A 21117-nucleotide genomic window follows, 5' to 3' on the forward strand; every position below is an offset into this window, starting at 1 on the left:
CTCTCATCTTGCTATTGACCATAATAAGGAGTTACATGTTGAAAACTTAATGATTAATCAAATAAAAATAGTAGGAGAAACTTAAACATGAGTCAACTAAAGGCATTAAAAGATGCTTAACCATTAATCAACCAAGAGAATTCATGAAAACTTCCTAAGACTAGACAAAATGTTAGATAGGAAATACTTGCCAAAGCATCAACCTAATTCTAGGTAGAATTGCGTATAATAATCGCCAATGTCTATGTTGGCATCAAAACGGTAATTTAACTGTATATGAAATTTAAATTTAATTTAAAAATGTCGTGAAAATGTCGTGATGATGCCGGCATAGACATCGCCATTGAAATTGAAATTTAAATTAAAAATGTCGTTTTGATGTCGGCATAGACATCGCCATAATTATCGGCATTGATATGAAAGATTTAGACATATAGAAACAACTTGATTTTCGTGCATATTTAATTATCTAAACATGTTCTCTAATGAAAATCCAATTGACCCTTAAATATTAATTGCATTAAGATTGAGAATTGACTTTAGGATAGCTCTAAATTTCATCATTATTCCCTTTTATTAAAATAGGAAATAACATGGGAAAAAGAGCCCAGCTCGAAGTGACCGAGAAAATCTCTTAGAATCCCAAATTTTGTGCGATTGAAACCCCCAAAAATAATAGAATTCTATGCCTTGGGACACTCACAAATATTATTGTGCTTTTGAAAAAGATTGCGTGCACTGCAAGGTGTTCCCCATCTACACTAGGAAACACAATATACTCGCTATTTACGACAAAAAGATTTTTTAAAGATTTGACCTAAAAGTCATTCCGATACATCTCAGCCATCCACGTGCTCGAACTATACACTTTCCCTTTTAAGTTTTTTATTTTTAACTCTTTCCCTGCAAAGGTTAAAAGTGTGTACTCTCTAAATTTCGCGACAAAATGGTGGACAAACGGAATATTACAACGTACAAGTATATATTCACAGAATTGGAAAGAAGGAAGGCGATGGATATACATTGTTTATATTGTTTTCGTCCGTCATTGCACACGTTCAGTGTTCCAAAATGTGCATGTGCGGGCTCCGACGCTTCCAGAAAGTCGATCGAATTAATACAAACCTTCTGCCTAACACGTCATTCACTTTGGACGCAGCTTGCGTGGTATTTACACTGTATATCCATCCAATGTGGAACGCCCGCGTGGTATTTACATTGTATATTGCCCAATCGAGATCGGACGGCGGCTTTGACTGCTTCAGAATTCCGTAACCTGCTGCCCACGCCATGCTTGTACTCCCATTTATACGCGTCTCCGATCCATATATTAAGACGGGGACATTAAGACGCACACCATAAGACTGTCTAGTATTCGGTGTGTGTATATATCCACGCTCCTCGTGCTTGCTGTTGTGAATATATAACCTGTTGAGAGATTTTTGAGTGTATATATCCATACGCCTCGTGCTTGGTGTTGTGAATATATAACCTGTTGAGGGGTATTCAGTGTGTATATATCTATTTGGCTCGAGTCTTTAAAAGGGGATTTTGTTGGGTGTGTTTTAGTATGGGGGAGGGAAGAAGGAAGATGGAGATGGAGGAGCTGAAGGCCGTGAAGATTGTGGGCAGAGGAGCCATGGGGACTGTGTTTTTGGTGAACAAACAGGGTTGTGAGAAACCCTTGGCCTTGAAGGCCATGAGTAAGTCTGCAATGGCTAAGAAGGGGGACGGTCTCAGAAGGGCTCAGATTGAGAAGGATATTCTTTCTAGGCTTGATCATCCTTTTCTTCCTTCCTTGTTTGGGTATGTTGAGACTGAGAAGATGATGGGGTGGCTTGTTGATTACTGCCCTGGTGGCGATCTGAATGCTCTCAGGCACAGGCAGACGGAGAAAATGTTCTCTGAATCCATCATTAGGTATGCATGCATCATTATTACCGCCTCAAGTTTTGCTTTTTAGCCAATGTCTTCTGCTAATTATAGCTCAATTGTTGTATATGCACATGATCAAAACTAAGATTGTTTTAGATTCTGATCTGCAAATAAACTTGGGCACCCAGAGATCCTGAAACTGATTCAGATTTAATGTATATTTTAACATGTATAGTAGGTAGTAGGTGCGGTTGAATTTGTAACAACTCTATTTTATAATTACAGAAGGATATGCTTGTATGATAATTAGTTTGGTACAACTACACGTAGATATATCTATACAACAATAGTTTGGTAAGATTGGAATAGTATACAATAAGTAGTTTTGGGACGGGGTCTGGTTCAGTTTGTAAGAGCTTCATGTGATAATAGGTTATATGTCATGATATATAGTCTCCTCCCATAAGGTTTTGCATTGAACATCGTAATAGTTTACAAGGAGCTGCACTAATCCTAGAGAAATTACACTAATCATGCAGTCTAATATATGTATGTAGATACACAATTGTCTTATGTAGATATACACAATTGTCTTTTTTTCTTAGTTCTCGTATGTGTGGAAGTACATAATTGTCTTGCTTCTTGGTTATCATTGATAGATATCTAGGTATATGAGAGCCAAGAAACAAGACAGTACATGTACCATATATCGCGTGTATATATATTTAATTGCCCTTTACTCTCATTGCCTTCGTATGGACAAATTTATATGTACACGCACGATGAAAACCAAGAGGTAGGATAATTCGATGTACCATAAAAAAAAGGCAAACTTAGCAGCATTGAAAATTGTCGAAACTAAAATTCAAATCCACGGCCAACCCACGCGGGTATTTGTACTATTAAATTTGTCTGGACTCTGAAGGTTTAATGGCGTGGGGCCTTGGCATTCAATTTAGATTTGATCTCTGTTAGCTGTTTCTGAGCTCGGTGGAACAAAACCAATCTTTTTACTTTCAAATTGTTTAGATCTCCCTATAATGCCATACTCAAGCTGTACGATCAATGTATACCCATTGATGATGACAATTATATATAGATTTTTATAATTTACCTACGTATTTTCTTTCAAATTGTAGACTGTTGTTCAAAATTGTTGTGGGAGATCAAAGAATTTTACAACCCATAGAGATAGGATTGTATGCTGCAAGTTGATTTTTTCAACTCTTTTTCATCAATGGGGAACAAAAGATTAAATTTTGTTCATGTTTCTGTTGCAGATTCTACGCAGCGGAAATCATATTGGCTCTAGAGCATCTACACAGCCTGGGAATAGTATACAGAGATCTGAAGCCAGAGAACGTGCTGATTAAAGCAAATGGACACATTATGCTCACCGATTTCGATCTCTCGACCAGGCTCTCACCAAGTCCGCCGCAGCAGCCGGAAGACGAGAAATCAGACAACGGCGAAGAAATGCGCAATAAGCGGCGAAGTGCCCGGCGGCTGGACTCGGTCGTGAGCTACCTAAAGAGGGCGGCGTCAACGAAGGCGTCGGCGGGCAAGGTCGCGAGGTCGAACTCCGCCCGCGTCGCACCCGTCGGGAAGAAGACGAAGCCCCCAACCGACGAAGCTGCCACGTCATCTTCAGGACGGCTGAACTCTTTCGTCGGCACAGAGGAATACGTGGCACCCGAGGTGGTGAGAGGCACGGGCCACGAGTTCGGCGTTGATTGGTGGGCGCTGGGCGTACTTCTGTACGAGATGAGCTACGCTAAAACGCCGTTCAAGGGCACCAACAGAAAAGAAACATTTTTCAATATCCTCGTGCGGGACCCACTCTTCATGGGTCCCTCCACGCAATTAACAGATCTCATTCGAAGGTTGCTCAACAAGGAGCCACAATACAGACTCGGTGTGCGCAACGGCGCCGCCGAAATTAGGAGCCACGCCTTTTTCCGTGGCCTCAATTGGGATGCCATACAGCACGTGTCCAGAGCTCCGTTCGTGCCGCCGTCTGCCGCCACAGTGCATGCAAACGGAGGGCACGTGAATATTGAAGATTGCGTGGAGAAGTTGCAGATGGATTTGGCCGCCGCCAAATTGAGTAGTCATAGCAGATCGCATGATTATCAGGAGGCTCCCCAGAATTGGGTGGAGAGATTGTCGAGGGGTAAAGAAGGAAATGCTTTTGGAGTATTTTAACCTATCTGATCTGTCTATGTTTGTACTGTACATAAGTAATGGCGTAGTGGATGATATGGTGGTGTAATTTTTTGGTTTCATTTTCCCGGTGAGTGGAAGAATGGAAGAGAGATATATTTTTGTAAAGTAAAATGGCATTGGAGAGACAGTGTATATTTATTTATCTTAGGTTTTGCCATCGCTGGTGTGTTGAATCGTATACAGCCCGAGCTAAACGGCTGGTTTGGCCTCAAATCAATGATACTTCTTTTTAACTGCTGCTTTTAAAAGCGCTTAACAAATTTAGGCGATGCTTGCTAACGTTTTAGTGATGCAACAAAGAGCGAATTTGCGCTGTATTTGTAACTATAAATTTGTTGTAGAATCCAAAAGAAGAAAGAGACATTTCAAAATCGTCGTCATTGTATTGGAAGAGGTGAAAATGTAGATCGGATGTTATTTATGCGTCTGTTTTGAAAGAAACTGCACCTCGTGAAGTATACGAGTACTTCAAAAAATTATTATATTAAAGTTATATTAGTTTGTTTTACAATCTAAAATTATAATGTTAAAAGATGGATATTAAACATTTCAATGTTTAAAAATCAAAGTACCACACTTTATATTTGCCGAAATATCTTATCATCTAAATTTTTACTAATTTCTTGAATTAGATTTAACAAATATAAAGGTTAATTATAGAAAGCAATAAATTATAATAATCTTTTAAAAGTTATATTAAAAAGAAAGTCTTACTTCTTCGTAAAATATAATTCTATTTAAATTGATTATTGTAATTTATTAAATCTAATTTTTCATATAGAAGAGATTTTATTTTTTTTAAATTTGAGAATAAAGAGATCTTCAGCTTATTGCTTTTTGAGGATTTTTTTGCCAATAATTACATGTAATTCTTTTGATATATAGAGTTTGTACTTTCTTTTAAATAAATTAATATTTTTATTAAATCTAATTATATTGGACCTTGAATCATTACTGATGTAATATTATGCTAATAAGAATAAGATTTGAATTCAAAAGGCTATTTAAAGTTGGTGGTTTACACAAAATAATTTGGAAATAAAGGCTCAATAAAAAGTTAGACCTTGAAACAAATATCAAATCACAACTTTATTTGCAACTAGTCATTAGATATAATTCTTCATCATATTCGTTCTATGTGCTTAGTGGAAAAGAATGGGTTATGGTGATGATTGATGAGTACAAAGAATGAATACCAACTTTGAATTTAAGATGTGTCGATTGTTGACATGAAAGTTGATTAAGACATCTTATTATTCCAAAATTAAATGGGATTTCATACATGCATAAGGGAACTTCATTGTCGCAATAATGAAAAGAATAGTAATTACATGGTTAATATCAAAACATGGAGTAATATAAATATTTGTATCCATAACAAATAATATTTTTGTAAAAAAAATCTATAAATTGTTGTTAAATTAATGTATTTGTGTTGCCTTGTGCCACAAAATCTTACAAAATGGGTTCTAACCCTAGGAAAGTGAACTACTCAAAAAAATAGTCACTCAAAATATTACATCATCGTTATCTACTAATATATATTAAAATAAACTATGCAACAAGAAATCCCATAGTATAAGTCATCTTATTCAATTAGATCCATATCTTGATAGCATTCTAGCTCTTGTAGATACTTTTGGAGATAAAAATGAGAAGAATTTTGATACAGAATATAATAAATAGAAGGCAGTGGCAAGACAAACTTCTTCTTGATGTGCGATTATATAGGAATGTTCGGATGATACATTTCTTAAAGGGATTTTTAAATGAAAAGCCCTTCAGATAATCCAACTATTCATTTGGCATAAAGATTTATGCCTTGAAAATTGTGTTAAGTAAACCTACATCACTAGAATCCTTGAGCAAGTAGAAATACTACCAATCTTTCTAATGAAACTATTTGTCTTTCTCAATACTAACCTTAATAAAAATACTTAAATATTTTTTCTAACTTATGATAGGATCCACCTTTGAAAGAATCCAACAAGTGCAATAATAGACATGAGTATCTAAAGAACCTAGAAAAAATCAAAAAATTCCTACTAAAGAAAGTAACTTTATGATTCAATGGAATAAAAAAAAAATCACAATATCTATGACATAAGAAAGGTACAACAATCTCAGACCTATATATATATAAAAAAAAGAATGGTGTAACAATCAAGTTTAAAAAGATTGAAACATAAAAAATGTTCTAAAATTAAACAAATAATAAAAAAATTGTAAAATATGTTCTCCTCATCCTCAATTAATGTACCTAATGATCTATTAGAGAATGTCAAATTTCATCCAACTTAATTTCACTAAAACCCCAAATAACAAAACCATTTGAATCTACTTCTTTAATATTGAGAGGAGCAGAATCATTAGAGAACTTCAATGCTAGCATGCTAACCTCCCTAACACATACCTTGGATTACCCCTCATAATTAAGGACTTTTCTCCCCATTTTTGGAATTTGATTATGGAACATATGCAAAGGAAGCTTTGGGGTGGAAAGGAAAAGTCCTCAATAATGTAGCCAAATTACAACTCCTTGTGACCTCTTTACAAGGCATGCATGGGCCTACTTCCTATCCTTGTATAAAATGTTTGGGAAAGTTAGAGATATTATTAAGAAGATCCAACACAACTTTCTGTGGTCTATAATAGAGGAGTAATTGAGGATGAGTCTGGTTGCTTGGGAAAAGGTATGCAAACCAAAATCTTAAGGAGGGTTGAATTTGAGAAGAATTTATGACCTCAATAGGGCATTAATGTCGAAGATTGGATGGAATTTAATTAGGTAGGAGGTTGGGTGGTGTAGATTTATGAAGGCAAAATATCTGGGGGGCAATACTTTCCAATATAATCTTGGAAATAATGGTCTACCTGTGGGCTCTAGAATCTAGATGAATATTGTGTTTAGTTGAAAACTTCTGAGGAAAGTTACTAGGTGGGTAATGGGGGATGGGAGAAAGATAAGATTCTAGGAGGACAATTGGATCAAGGTCACCCTAGACTAGTCACATTTCTGTCAACTAAAGCAAGTTTGTATTGACCAACTTGGTACCATGGTGAATAACTACATTTATAAAAATAGGAAATGGATAAATCTTGAATAGAGGCTTCCACCCTAGTCTCTAACCCAAAACCTTCAAAGCAAGATAGAAAATTTTTGAGTCCCGACCTTCCTGTTTGAGGACATTGTGGTGTGGCAGCCTAATGCCTCAGAGAAATGCAATGTAAAATCGGCCTATGATTTCATTATTGGTCATGAGGAGTGTACTGATTGGAAATATGTTTGTAACTTGGCAATTATCCCGAAAGTGAGTTTTACTTACGATCGATAACCTTAAGAAAAGGAGGTTCCAATTGGTGAATAAGTGTGTGTTGTGCAAGATGGAGGAGGAGACTACCCCCCATGTGTTGATCCATTGTCCTTATGCCATGGAAGTGTGGATGGGCATACTACTTGAATTCAAGGTCCAATGGGTCTTCAATGATAATCTGCAACAGTTTATTTTGGGTTGGGAGTATCTTGCTTATCACCCCCTCATTAGAATGTTATGAAAAGTGATCCCCCCTTATGTTTTTTGGCAGTTATGGAAAGGCAGAAATAATCATATCTTTAAGGATTGACACAACCCCGCATCCCCCCCCACCCACTCTTTTACCCTTCAATTAATCACCAACCTATTACATAATTACATCACTCATTGGAGATGGCAGACCCCCTCTCACCCCCCAACACCCCTAGAGGGTGTCATTGTTGATAATTGGGGAGTGAAGGAGTTGGTTCCTAGAGTTGATAACTCTAAATTGTTAGCTAGACAGTGGGTGAAATAAAGAGCTATACTTTGATGGATCCACTAGGGGTAGACATGCAGTTGCAAATGGTGCTATTAAAGATGACCATGACAATATTATGATGGCCTATACTTGTAATTGTGGTAAAAATAGTAATAACTTTGGTGAAGCTATGGGTGTCTTTTGGAGGGTTAAGCATTCCAGCTTATGTGAAATTCAAAGTTTGGTTGTGGAGGGAGATTCACAACTTATTATTGAAGCCCTTAAAGGAAGAGAGAAAGTTAGTTGGATTATCTCCCAAATAATTAAGGATGCATGTATTTTTATCTCAAGACTTTGGGAAGTGCCCATTCAACACATATACCATGATGGCAATGAGGTGGTGAATGCCCTGGAAGCGATGGGTCACACAATGATTGACACATGTATCTAGGAGAATGGTATCGAGCTTCCAGCTCGTATTCAGGGGCTAATCATTAAGGACTCCAATGTTGATGAGATTGTATATTATTAAAGTTTAAGTTTGGGTGGCTATCATTGCTTGGAGTGGTTTTCTAAAAGGAACCATCATTAATTATGATGGAATTATGATTGGTCCGAAAAGTGGTGATAAAAATGGGAAAGTTTTTTGCCTAAATCGGCATGCCAGGTTTCACAAGATTTTGTGGGATTGTGTCAAATATGAAAGGATGGTACCTAGTTTTTAAAATGATAGTACAAGCATCGAGAAAGGAATGGTGTTATGAATGGAGTGGAACGTACCAATGATCATTATGATTCTTTAAGGAAGGTACCATTTATGTGGCATTATTTCCTAGAGCCTTTTCATTTGGGTTTTCACCATTTTATTTCCTTAGCTCACAAGTTTTTGGGTGTTCTCTCTATTTTTTTAGCCTTTATTGGATTTTAGCTGGGGTTATGTTGGATATCTCTGAGAGTTTTACTAAGAACCTAGGCAAGAGTGGGGAAATGGGCAATAACCCTATTCATATCGAGTCAAGTTCCACTGAAAAATACAAAGAAACTACCTAGAATTACCTAAAAGAGGGTAGTTTGGTGTCATTTATGCAGTGTATTAAGGGATATGATGAAGTGGTGTCTATGCAATTTGTTAACTCTTGGAATAATAGATGGGCGATTGTGAATGGGATCTCATTTGAGATCAACAAGGAGGCCATCGCCAAGGTTGGTGGTTTATATCCTTGGAGGGTTGCAAATGGCAGAGGCAAACTCATGTTGCAGATGAAGCTAGTCCCAACCAATTTTTTTAGCTTGATGAAAGCTTGGTGCATGATTGTGGTGGTTTTGTTAGAATGGAGTTATTGGATCCCTAGAAAGAGGTATGCTATACTATCATGAGATATCTCACCTTAGAGGGTAGATTTTAGATTATTTACTACTACCATTTCCCCATTTTAAACCATTTTTGTAATCGTGACCTCATCTCCTTCCCATTTTTTCTCCTGCATTCCATGGAATGCAACATTCATAAGGTTAGGGAGAAGATTAAAAAAGGAAAGCCCTATAATATCATGCACTAGGTCTTTATGTTTAAGCTTTATGATTTTCATAGGAACCTCTGTCCTATCCAACCTATCAATGTGCAGGTGGTCCTTCCTAACCCGACCCTTTCTACCTCTACCCCTCAAATCTCTACTGAGATGATGTCCACTGTGGAAACTAAAACTCTGAAACCCACATCATATCATATTCTGAATCAAATTAAAATGAATAAAAATACCCAGATTGTGGACTTGGATGTCAAAATGGAGGACAATAGGTGGAGATCCCTACGAAATAAGAAAAAATGGGTGAATGTGGACCTTGGGCCCAAACTTGAGAGTCCCCCTAGCTCTGACTCCACTGGAAGTGGTAAAAGAAAACATCCCCAGAAAAAAATATAAGAGTAAGAGTTCTTGAAGGAAATATGTTAAAGATGAGGAGGAGGAAACTATTAGTGAGTGAAAGGGTGAGGATAGTAGTCATTTGAGCCCCCTCCCCTCCCATGTCTTCGACACCCAGAAGAATGACACCCCTTCAAAGCCAAGAGGTGAGCCAAGTGAAACTCTCACCTCCCCCTGCCCCCCAAGTGGTTAATTGAAAAAAATGAACATGCGCTTAACAAGGATCCCCCGAAACCGCTTCCTACTGATAATCAAAACAAACTTGAAGGGTTGGGGATCATTAACATGAACCTTCAAAAGTTGGAAGAGAGATGGGAGGTTCGATGAGGTTATCAAGTTTGTGGTTAGGGTGATGCATTCAGCTATATCTACCCTCCACCTTTTGCATGTGCAGAAATAAGGTCTCACCTCGGCAGCCAAAGTGGACACCACAAACTCACTCTACAAGTTCCTAGTGGATGACTAGCTCCAACTGTTGTTGGATAAACCAAAGGAAAAATAGAAGAACAAGGAGAATTAGTTCTCCTTTTGTTTTAAGTTTTAGTTTATGTTATGTTAACTGCTTTAGCACTTGGCTCTTGTGGGCGTTGTTCATAGTGCTATTATGGACCATTGAATATTATGATTTTTGTATATCTTATATTACATAATGTCTCCAGTTTGCTTGCTAGATCTTGGGATATATACTTTTTATGTGGGAGTTTTTAGAATTAAAAAAGAAGATAGACTAATGTTGGTCTCTTCTAACTTGTAGCTGTTCTGCAGCATTTTGTTCTTCCAGGCCAGCCCCCATTTTCTGGTTGCTTTTAATTTTAAAAACAAAACCATTTTGAACACAATAAAAATTAATTAATTAAAATAATCAAAAGTTCTCCTTTAACAATTCATCCGGATTCTTATCAATCTCGCCCCTTGTATTTTTCTATTAACAGCATTCCCACATGGTGAAACAGCAAACTGTCACAAATCAAATACTGTTTTCCTTGCATTAACAATGGCAGACATCATTCGAACTGGCTTTACTCAGACACGAGTCCTTCCAATAGCCCTCAACATTACGAGGCATACTTTTTCATTGAAGAAGAGTTTAATTAATAAACAATATATATTGTCTCAGTATAACATGTTCAGGAAACAATAGAACTGAGAATCAAAAGGAATATTAAGCTTCAAAGTTGAAATCATATGTTAGGCAACTTTTAAAAGTTGCTTTCTCTTCAATATAGTAAGCATTAATTATTATTGAGAATTCCTTTATAAACGACAAAGTGGGCACTAACTTTATATGTTTTGTATGATGCCTTTAAAAAGCTGATTAAAGAGAAAAGCAACAAAGTCTTGCTGGGCGGTCGATAAAAGATGGCGAAAGTGAGACAGTGGGAGCCCAAATCAATATTTTCTATGATTTGTATGGATTTTATTGCGTCTTTCTTCTTGTTCTCAGCAATCTTGTTGAATACTGATTCAAATCGGGAGACCCAATTCGTTCACACACAACTTTTTCTTTCTCGCTTTTGATTATTTTTAAGGGTAATGATGGCTTTGTACAAAAATCTTTCTCCATAGTTGATTTATAATACTGCTTATCTACTAATGGTGCTCATTGGAATGAAAACATTTCAGGGTAGAAAATGATAACATGCACATTATTGTCTTTTGATATAAAAGATTCGGTCTGCTTTGCTGACCGGGAAAGTATTGGTTTTGATTAAATCAGGAGAAAGAAAAGAAAGTAGACTATATTATATCGTATCATAATAATAATAATAATTAGAAAAGGAAGAAGACGGTATTCTATCATAATAACAAATGGTGTCATCAGATCCATCTCAATGTTACAATAAATAGAGAATTTGCCAGATATGAGAATGAAATTGATTTGGGTATCTCCATTTGTACTGCTCTAATAAAGAAATGATGTAATAATTATTAGTTCATACTTTATTATTGTTATGTTATTGTCTAATTGATTAGTGATAGAAATTAGGGACATCAATATGATAATTAGTTATTGTTAAACAAAGGTTTAATGTTACTTATTTTTAAGATATATGATGTTTGATATAAAGATTGGAATGACATTTCAATAAATTTATTTTTAGATAATAAAGTTTATAATTATTATTTATAAAATATTTAAGTTTATTTAAGTTTTGTAAGGTATGTCAAAGGTATATGTTTATTTAGGTTTTGTAGGTTGTGTCAAAGGTATGGATACTTGAAGGTCATCTAGTTCTATAGTGAAGTAGTCAGTTGTGTTAGGAAAAAATCATGGACAGAAATAAAAACTACATGCAAATATAACCAATAACAGAAAATAATAGAACACATAGAAATAAACACAAGGCACCAAGATTTAACATGGTTCACCCAATCCCTGGGCTACGTCCACCAAACAGCAAGTCCGATCTTATTACAATCCAGTGATTACAACCTGATTACAATTCGTAATCCCTTACATCTCAATACCGCCGCAAGAACCAATTTCGTATCACCACATATATATAAAAAATACCCAACCCTAAGCCCTTTTTATACAAGTATTAAACCGCTTTAGGGTTATAACATGTCGGCCATATGTCGGCCATAATATGTCGGCTACCATGTCGGCTACTTCCAAAAAAAAATTTTCCCACTATTTATGAAGTATGTACAGTACTTTCCTGATCAGTCACCACAATCTAACAATCTCCCACTTGGGGACTGATCAGGCTCCACACTAAACAACAATCTCCCACTTAGAGACTGATCATGTAGCAATAAAACTAACGCATGGGGCTCCCACTGGATCAAACCACCCTGGACTCTGCTGTTCTTTTATTCACATTTTAGTCTAAAAGACCAACTGAAGCTGAAGAGGAGTTCAGCTTCTCCCTTGTGACAACCTTTGTCAACATATCTGCTGGATTTTCATGGGTATGTATCTTCTCCAGCTTTAACTGTCCATCCTCCAAAACTGACCGAATGAAATGGTACCGCAACTGTATGTGTTTGGTCTTAGAATGCAGAGCTGAATTCTTAGCAAGATGAATGGCACTCTGACTATCTGTGAACAAATAATTATCCTTCTGAGGATGTCCCAATTCTTTCAAGAAGAACTGAAGCCATATCATCTCTTTGGCCGCCTCTGTAGCAGCAACATACTCTGCCTCTGTAATGGAGAGAGCATTAATCTTCTGTAGCCTAGAAACCCAGCTCACAGCTGCCCCACCAACAGTAAAGACATAACCTGTAGTACTCCGCCTGGTATCAATATCCCCAGCCAAATCTGAGTCAACATAGCCCTGTAAATCAGTAGTAGAGCCCCCAAAGTGTAAACACTTATTGGATGTTCCTCTCAAATATCTAAGAATCCACTTGACAGCATTCCAATGCTCAAAACCTGGATGACTCATATACCTGCTAACGACTCCCACTGCATGTGCAATATCTGGCCTAGTGCATACCATAGCATACATCAAACTTCCTACAGCTGAAGTATAGGGTACCTTGGACATCTTATCCTCCTCTTCCTGTGTCTTGGGACACATCTCCTTAGTCAATTTCAAATGACCAGGTAAAGGTGTGCTGACAGCTTTAGCATTCTCCATAGAGAAACGTTGCAACACCTTCTCAACATAATCAGCTTGAGATAGCGTCAATGTTCTGTTCTTCCTATCTCTGCAAATCTTCATACCAAGGATTTGTTTTGCTGCCCCCAAATCCTTCATAGCAAATGCATGTGCTAACTGGCATTTTAGCCCCTTAATATGATGGATGTTAGACCCAGCTATAAGCATATCATCAACATATAGACATAAAATAATGTAGCTATCATCATCCAACCTCTTAAAATAAACACAGTAATCTGAATGACACCTGTTATATCCATGCTCATGCATAAAACTGTCAAATTTTAGATACCTTTGCCGAGGTGCTTGCTTCAGGCCATATAAACTTTTCTTCAATTTGCACACTAAGTTCTCCTTACCTTTGACCTCAAAACCCTGTGGCTGAGCCATATATATTTCTTCATCCAAATCACCATGAAGAAAGGCTGTTTTAACATCCATCTGCTCTAAATGCAAATTTTCAGTAGCCACAAGACTTAAAACAGTACGAATAGAAGTCATTTTAACAACAGGAGAAAATATCTCATCAAAATCAATTCCCTTTTTCTGTGCAAATCCTTTTACAACTAACCTAGCCTTAAATCTTTTCTTACGTCCTTCCTCTTCTTTCAACCTATAAACCCATTTATTCTGTAAAGCCTTTTTACCTGCAGGCAACTTGCACAAATCCCATGTCTTATTTTTCAGCAAAGAGGCCATTTCATCTTTCATTGCAGATTCCCACTGAATCTTAGTATCCACCTGCACAGCTTCATCATAACTTTCAGGTTCACCAGCATCAGTAAGTAAAATAGAATACAAAGAGGGAGAAAACCTTTGTGGAGGTCTAATTGGCCTTGTTGACCGTCTAACATTCACTGGTGTGTGTGGTATTTGTTGTTGCAGTTGTTGCACATCATGAGGAATGGCTGGAACATCAGCTTTTGGAGTATCATCCAGCACTACATAATCATCTTCTTTCTTCTCATGTTGCTGCAACAGATCTTTGTACAACACTTTTTCATTGAATATGACATCCCGGCTTCTTATAATTTTATGATTTTCAAAATCTCAAAGCCTATAGCCAAATTCATTAATGCCATATCCAACAAAGACACATTTCTTTGATTTCTCTTCTAGCTTGGTTCTATTTTCAGAGTCTATATGAGTAAAAGCTTCACAACCGAAGGTCTTGAGAAAAGAATAACTCACCTTCTTACCAGTCCATGCTTCCTCTGGAATACCACAGCCCAAAGGAGTAGAGGGACCTCTATTAATCAAATATACTGCAGTATTGACAGCCTCCGCCCACATGTGTAAGGGCAACCCAGCATGCAACCTCATGCTCCTTGCGCACTCCATTATAGTCCTGTTCATGCGTTCAGCCACTCCATTTTCCTGTGGAGTCCTTGGAACAGTTTTTTGTCTACGAATACCATTAGTGGAGCAATAATCTTCAAATTCATGATTGCAATACTCACCACCATTATCAGATCTGAGACATTTTAATTTCTTACCAGTCTCATTTTCAACCAAGCATTTCCATTTCTTAAAAGTTTGAAATACATCAGATTTCTGTCTAAGGAAATAAACCCATACTTTTCTAGTTGCGTCATCAATAAATGTAACATAATAATGAGAGCCACCAAGGGAAGATACCTGAGCCGGTCCCCATACATCTGTATGCACAAGCTCTAATTTCTCCTTTTTGTTTTCCTTCCCTGTCTTTACAAAACTCACTCTCTTTTGTTTTCCATACACACAACTTTCACAAAAATCCATATTCACACATTTTAGACCTGGTAAAACTTTCCTTGAATGAAGTACTTTCATACCTTTCTCACTCATGTGCCCAAGTCTATTGTGCCACAGCGCTGTATCAGAATCTACAGCAGCTATTTGTTCTCCCTGCTCAACTGCAGTAATTGTTCCTGAATATTCATTTTTCTCTGAAACAATCAAAGTAGAAGGAACAATATGACCTGTACAAAGATATAAGGTGCCTACTTTCACACCTTTTGCTACTACAAGGGAACCTTTTGAAACCTTCCAATTTTTATCATTAAAAGTAATTACACAACCCTCATCACCGAGTTGCCCTGCTGAAATTAAATTCCTACTTAGCTTTGGAACATGTCTTACCTCATGTAGTAGCCAATGATTCCCATTCTGCAACTTAATCTTAATTTTTCCCTTTCCAACAATCTAACAGGGTTCATTATCCCCCAAATAAACAAGCCCAAAATCCCCTTGGACATAATCAATGAAATAATCTCTATGAGGTGTAGCATGAAAAGAAGCACCAGAATCTAAAACCCATGAATCATCAACACTCTCTAAAGACAGAAGCAAAGCATCCTCTTCGGATTTATTACTTACCACATTTGCCTCTTTGTCTCCATCTGATTTATCTCCTTCATTTTTCTTTTGAGTCCAGCAATCTTTCTTTTTGTGCCCTGGTTTCCCACAGTACCAGCAATCATTAGGTCCTCTCGATTGAGACCTCCTCCCCTTTGACTTTCCTCTTGATTTCCCACGATTTTCAGAGTTACTTCCTCTTTCAGTCGTTCTGCCCCTGCTTTGTGCATTTAAAGCACTTCCTGATGTAGATCCACCTGAGGATTTTCTACGAGTTTCCTCACTTAAAATAACACCGATCACATCATCATATTTTAGGGTACTTGATCCAGGAACAGAATTACTCACCGCCATTACCAAGCCATTCCAGCTTTCAGGCAAAGAACACAAAATCAAGAGAGCCCTAATTTCTTCATCAAAATTGATACCCACAGAAGATAATTGACTAGTAATAGTATTAAACTCATTTAAATGATCTGCAACAGATCCACCTTCTGCCATTTTCATATTAAATAAACGCTTCATGAGAAATACCTTATTTGAAGCGGAGGGCTTTTCATACAGTGTCGCTAGGGTTTTCATCAAATCTTCTGTCATCTTTGCTTTTGTAATATTAAATGCCACCGATGGTGCCAAGCATAACCGAATGCTTCCGAGTGCCTTTCTGTCCAAAAGATCCCATTCAGCCTCTGACATAGTTCCCTGATTCTTGGCTTTTCCTTCCAACGGCTTCCATAAATCCTTCTGATATAAATAGTCTTCCATTTGCATCTTCCATAACTGGAAGTTCTGCCCATTAAACCTATCAACCCTCAGCTTACCATCATCTGCCATTGCTCCCACTTAACCGTGAGACTCCCACTTAACCGTGAGACTTTCCTGTAGAGGATAACTGAGAAACAACTAGGCTCTGATACCACTTGTTAGGAAAAAACCATGGACAGAAATAAAAACTACATGCAAATATAACCAATAACAGAAAATAATAGAACACATAGAAATAAACACAAGGCACCAAGATTTAACGTGGTTCACCCAATCCCTGGGCTACGTCCACCAAACAGCAAGTCCGATCTTATTACAATCCAGTGATTACAACCTGATTACAATCCGTAATCCCTTACAGCTCAATACCGCCGCAAGAACCAATTTCGTATCACCACATATATATATAAAATACCCAACCCTAAGCCCTTTTTATACAAGTATTAAACCGCTTTAGGGTTATAACATGTCGGCCATATGTCGGCCATAATATGTCGGCTACCATGTCGGCTACTTCCAAAAAAAAATTTTCTCACTATTTATGAAGTATGTACAGTACTTTCCTGATCAGTCACCACAATCTAACAAGTTGTGATTTTATGCACTATCTACATCGAATAATGTTAAATAGTATCTTAAATATTTATTTGCCAATATTCACCTTTATCATTGAGCTAAAATTGTGTAAGGATGATCAAGTATAAGGAGAGTATCATGCGAGTATGTCTTATAATAGCCTAAGAGTGATGAGGGGAAAGAAGCACTTAGAGTCTATTTATTAACATCATATCCAAATCATGTGTTTTAATAGCCTAGGAGGGATGAGGGAAAAGAAATGGATTCTATGTATCATCAACTCACCAAAACTAGACCATGATTTATAAATAGCTTCGTGTGTGTGTGTGTGTGTGTGTGTGTGTGTGTGTGTGTGTGTGTGTGTGTGAGAGAGAGAGAGAGAGAGAGAGAGAGAGATTATTTTAATTATTCAATCTTACTTTTGTAGTCAATTCCAATTGTAGTGTACCCAATCAATGTGATAGACCCTCAATAAATAAGTTTGTTTGCATTGAAGGAGTGATTATAGTTGTTGTGATTGCTATTATTAGTTAATTTCTTGTGCATGAATAATTTCAATATTCTTGAACACTTGGTTTGAAAAAAACTGACATTAATGTGATTGTTAGATAACATAGCTAAGTAAGGATTTTAGAAAGCATGACATATAAGTATTCCCTTATAGCACTAAATACAACATCTATAAGCCTCATATAAGAAAGAATATAAACCAAAGTTTTCTATATACTACAACATGAGTAGATTGTGTGTGTGTGTGTGTGTGTGTGTGTGATCATGTAAGTTTAATGAAAAATACATAAGAGGTAGAATAGGTGCTAGAATCCATGTCCATCACTCCCCTCTACCTCTCTAGTAATATTGTGTATGCTTTAATTTTTTTAAATTTAGAATCATTTCTTTGTCTAAGACTCTAAACTCATTAGGGGTTCATAGTTTAATGGGCATTGTGCCAAATCTCTTAAAATAGGTATGAAAAACACTAAAAAACATATTTTTTATGGGTCTAAGTACAAACGTTTGTCACCCTTTTACAAAGGAAAAGGCTAACAACAACAAAAAGTGTTAATCTTCAATGACATAAAAGTGATATTTTTGTTTTGAATTTTAAAATAGTGTAAACTAATGAAACATTTATTAATGGATGAAGTTTTTGTGTATTTTTTTTTAATTTTAAAAAATAAAATAGTAATTTTTTATTTTATTTTCGAAGCCTATTTTTTCTTTCCAAAAGTACTGCAATTAGGGGTTATAGTTCCCACCACAAAAATAAATGTAAATAATTGTTTTTGCATTTAATTTTAAAGTATGTTTTAGATGACATATGTATATAGAACTATCAAAAAGATGAAAGTGTTGTATATTTTGCCTGTTATAGCTATTCAAAGTTTGACTTTTTAGAAATTGATTATTTTTTATTCTCACCAGCTTTTTCCTAGAAAACCTATACCATTCAATAAAGAAGTTATATGTTATTGAAAAGGACTCTCTCCTCTAGAACAATTGATACATTTTTATTTTTTTGCTATCATCTAATTTTTTTTATCTTTTTCCGAATATGCATCTTCTTGAACATTGAAATACCTACTCACAATATATTATAATTATTATATATGATATTTACTCACAATTTATTTATTTTAATGTGCATAATTCTAACTCCAAGTCCTATCAAGTGCTATTTGTTTTCTAAACCCCTAATTTTGATGTTGAAATAGGCATGTGAAGTTGAAGGTTTTCCAAAGTTGCAATTTTTTGTGGACATTTGAGCCGAACCAATTTTGGTTGGACCGGATTCAACTGTAATTCATTTGGCTAGACTCTCACGTACAGTCACAATCATGCCCAACCGCCTAAAATAGCATAAGAAATTAGTTGGTTAAAAGAAAATATTTTTTAAAAATAAGAATAAACTTCATTTTATGTTTTTTTTTATTTTATTATTTGTTTATATATATATATATATATATATTTTTAAAAAAAATTCAAAAATTAATTTATGTATTTGATAAGTAATTTTTTTTATTAATTTTTTTAAATAAAGTATTTTTCAAGATTTTTTTTTAAAAATTATTATTTATATTTTTAATTTAAATTAATTATATCAAATGTTTAAATTATTTTAAATTAGGTTATTCAAATTAGTTGTTATATTTGAATAATTTTTTTTGATTTAAATCAATTATTATATTTATTTTAATTGTTTGAATTAAATAATAATAATAAACAATTTAAATTTGGTTATTTAAATTAGTTTTTTCATATAAATAAATTATTTATTTGATTTAAATCAATATATATTTGAATGAACTATTTTAATCATTTAAATCATTTAAAATATAATGAAAAAATAATTCAAATTTTCATTTAAATTATAAAAAACTTATAATATAGTTAATTATTTTATTGTATTTTGTTCATGCAACAAAGTATAGCAACCTCATGCAACAAATTCATCTAATTTTGTACTTTTGTATTTTTTGATAAGTGTTTTAACTATTTGATTTAAATTAATTAATGTATTTAATCATTTGTTTAATCTAAATTTAGCAACCCCTAAATGCTACTAATTCATCTTATCATATTTTTTCATGCAACAAAATATAACAATCTTCATGTAGTCAATTCATCTTAGAGCTCTGAATTCATAGAAGCTTAAATTATAATAAACTTCATAGTATTATTCCAAATTGTCTATGATCTACTATAGTTTTTATGTAGGTGAATTCAAATCTTTTGTATGTAGGTGATTCAAATATCTCTATTTCAGTCTTTTGTGCAATGAAGAATAAAAACAAAAGAGAAAAAAGATATGATTGAGTAAGAGATGACAAGAAGAAAGGATAGAAAAAACATACTATAGAGCCACCAATTGAAGAGTCATTTATTGAAGTTGAAGAAGGTCATATTCAAGTTCCAGAAAGTAGTAGGAAATCTACAACTTTTTCTTTTGACTTGGAAAAATTGTTGGAGATAGATGAAGATGTTACAAGCTAGAGTTGTTGTTGCACCAAAAAATTGACCTTTCAATGCCCAATAAAACCACTAGACTTATAGAACATAGGAGGTGATTAAGCCATGTCAAAAATCCCAAAGGGAAACATTGGTGATTAGTCCAATGGTCCCCCCCCCCCTTAGCGTTACCTGAGGAGATTTGAACCTATGGCCAAGCTCTAATACCACTTGTTACAAGCTAGAGTTGTTACACCAAAGGATCGACCTTTCAATGCCTGATATGACCACTAGACTTATAGAACACAAGAGGTGATTAAGCCATGTCACGAATCCCAGAGGGAAATATTGGTAGTTAGTCCAACAATAGAATCTCTTTTTAGAGAAATTGAATCATTTGAATACATGGTACTTGAAAGTACAATTAAACTACATCTCATGTGGATTTTGAAAGCAATATTTTAAAAAAAAATCTGTTATTAGTAAAACACAATTATTTATCAAGTTATTTAGGAAAAGAAAAATTGGCCATCTTCTAGAGTTGTTGGTGGTGAAGAATAAGAAAATCTCTGAAGGTCGTGTTGATGTAGGAGCATCCTAGGTGTAAGGGCAATCTTGCATTACCCAAAAATATTTATATTGTTAGGATTAAACCACTGACATAAAATAACAATTACATGCAAATATAACAAATAAAAAATAATAATAGATTACATAGAAAAGAACACAAGGCACCAAAATTTAATGTGGTTCACCCAATCCCTCGGCTATGTCCACCAAACAACAAGTATGATATTATTATAATCCAATGATTACAACCTAATTACAATCTGTAATCCCTTACAGTTCAATACCGCTGCAAGAACCTATTTTGCATCACTACTCTAAAACAACCCTAACCCTAAGCCCTTTTATACAAGTATTAAACCACTTTAGGGTTACTACATGTCAGCCATAAATTAGACATTACTTTAGTGGTGAATCTACAAATAGTACCCAAAAAAAAATTGGGGCGAGACCCAAAGAATTTATGAAGTATGTACAGTACTTTCCTGATCAATCACCACAAACTAACAATCTCC

The 21117-nt window shown here is 35.4% G+C and overlaps 1 protein-coding gene across 1 annotated transcript; it reads left to right on the forward strand.

Moving 5' to 3' along the window:
- Window positions 1-1297: 1297 nt before the first annotated feature.
- LOC149564276 (serine/threonine-protein kinase UCNL-like) lies at window positions 1298-4472 on the forward strand. The gene is made up of 2 exons (XM_089827324.1): window positions 1298-1920; window positions 3156-4472. The coding sequence occupies exons 1-2, from the start codon at window positions 1571-1573 to the stop codon at window positions 4078-4080; spliced, it is 1275 nt and encodes a 424-aa protein (XP_089683450.1). The 5' UTR covers window positions 1298-1570; the 3' UTR covers window positions 4081-4472.
- The last annotated feature ends 16645 nt before the right edge of the window (window positions 4473-21117 follow it).

The sequence above is a fragment of the Cupressus sempervirens genome, chromosome 4 (genome assembly GCF_028749045.1).
Source record: "Cupressus sempervirens isolate cs-2001-9-10 chromosome 4, ASM2874904v1, whole genome shotgun sequence".
In the NCBI taxonomy this organism is placed as follows: Eukaryota; Viridiplantae; Streptophyta; class Pinopsida; order Cupressales; family Cupressaceae; genus Cupressus; species Cupressus sempervirens.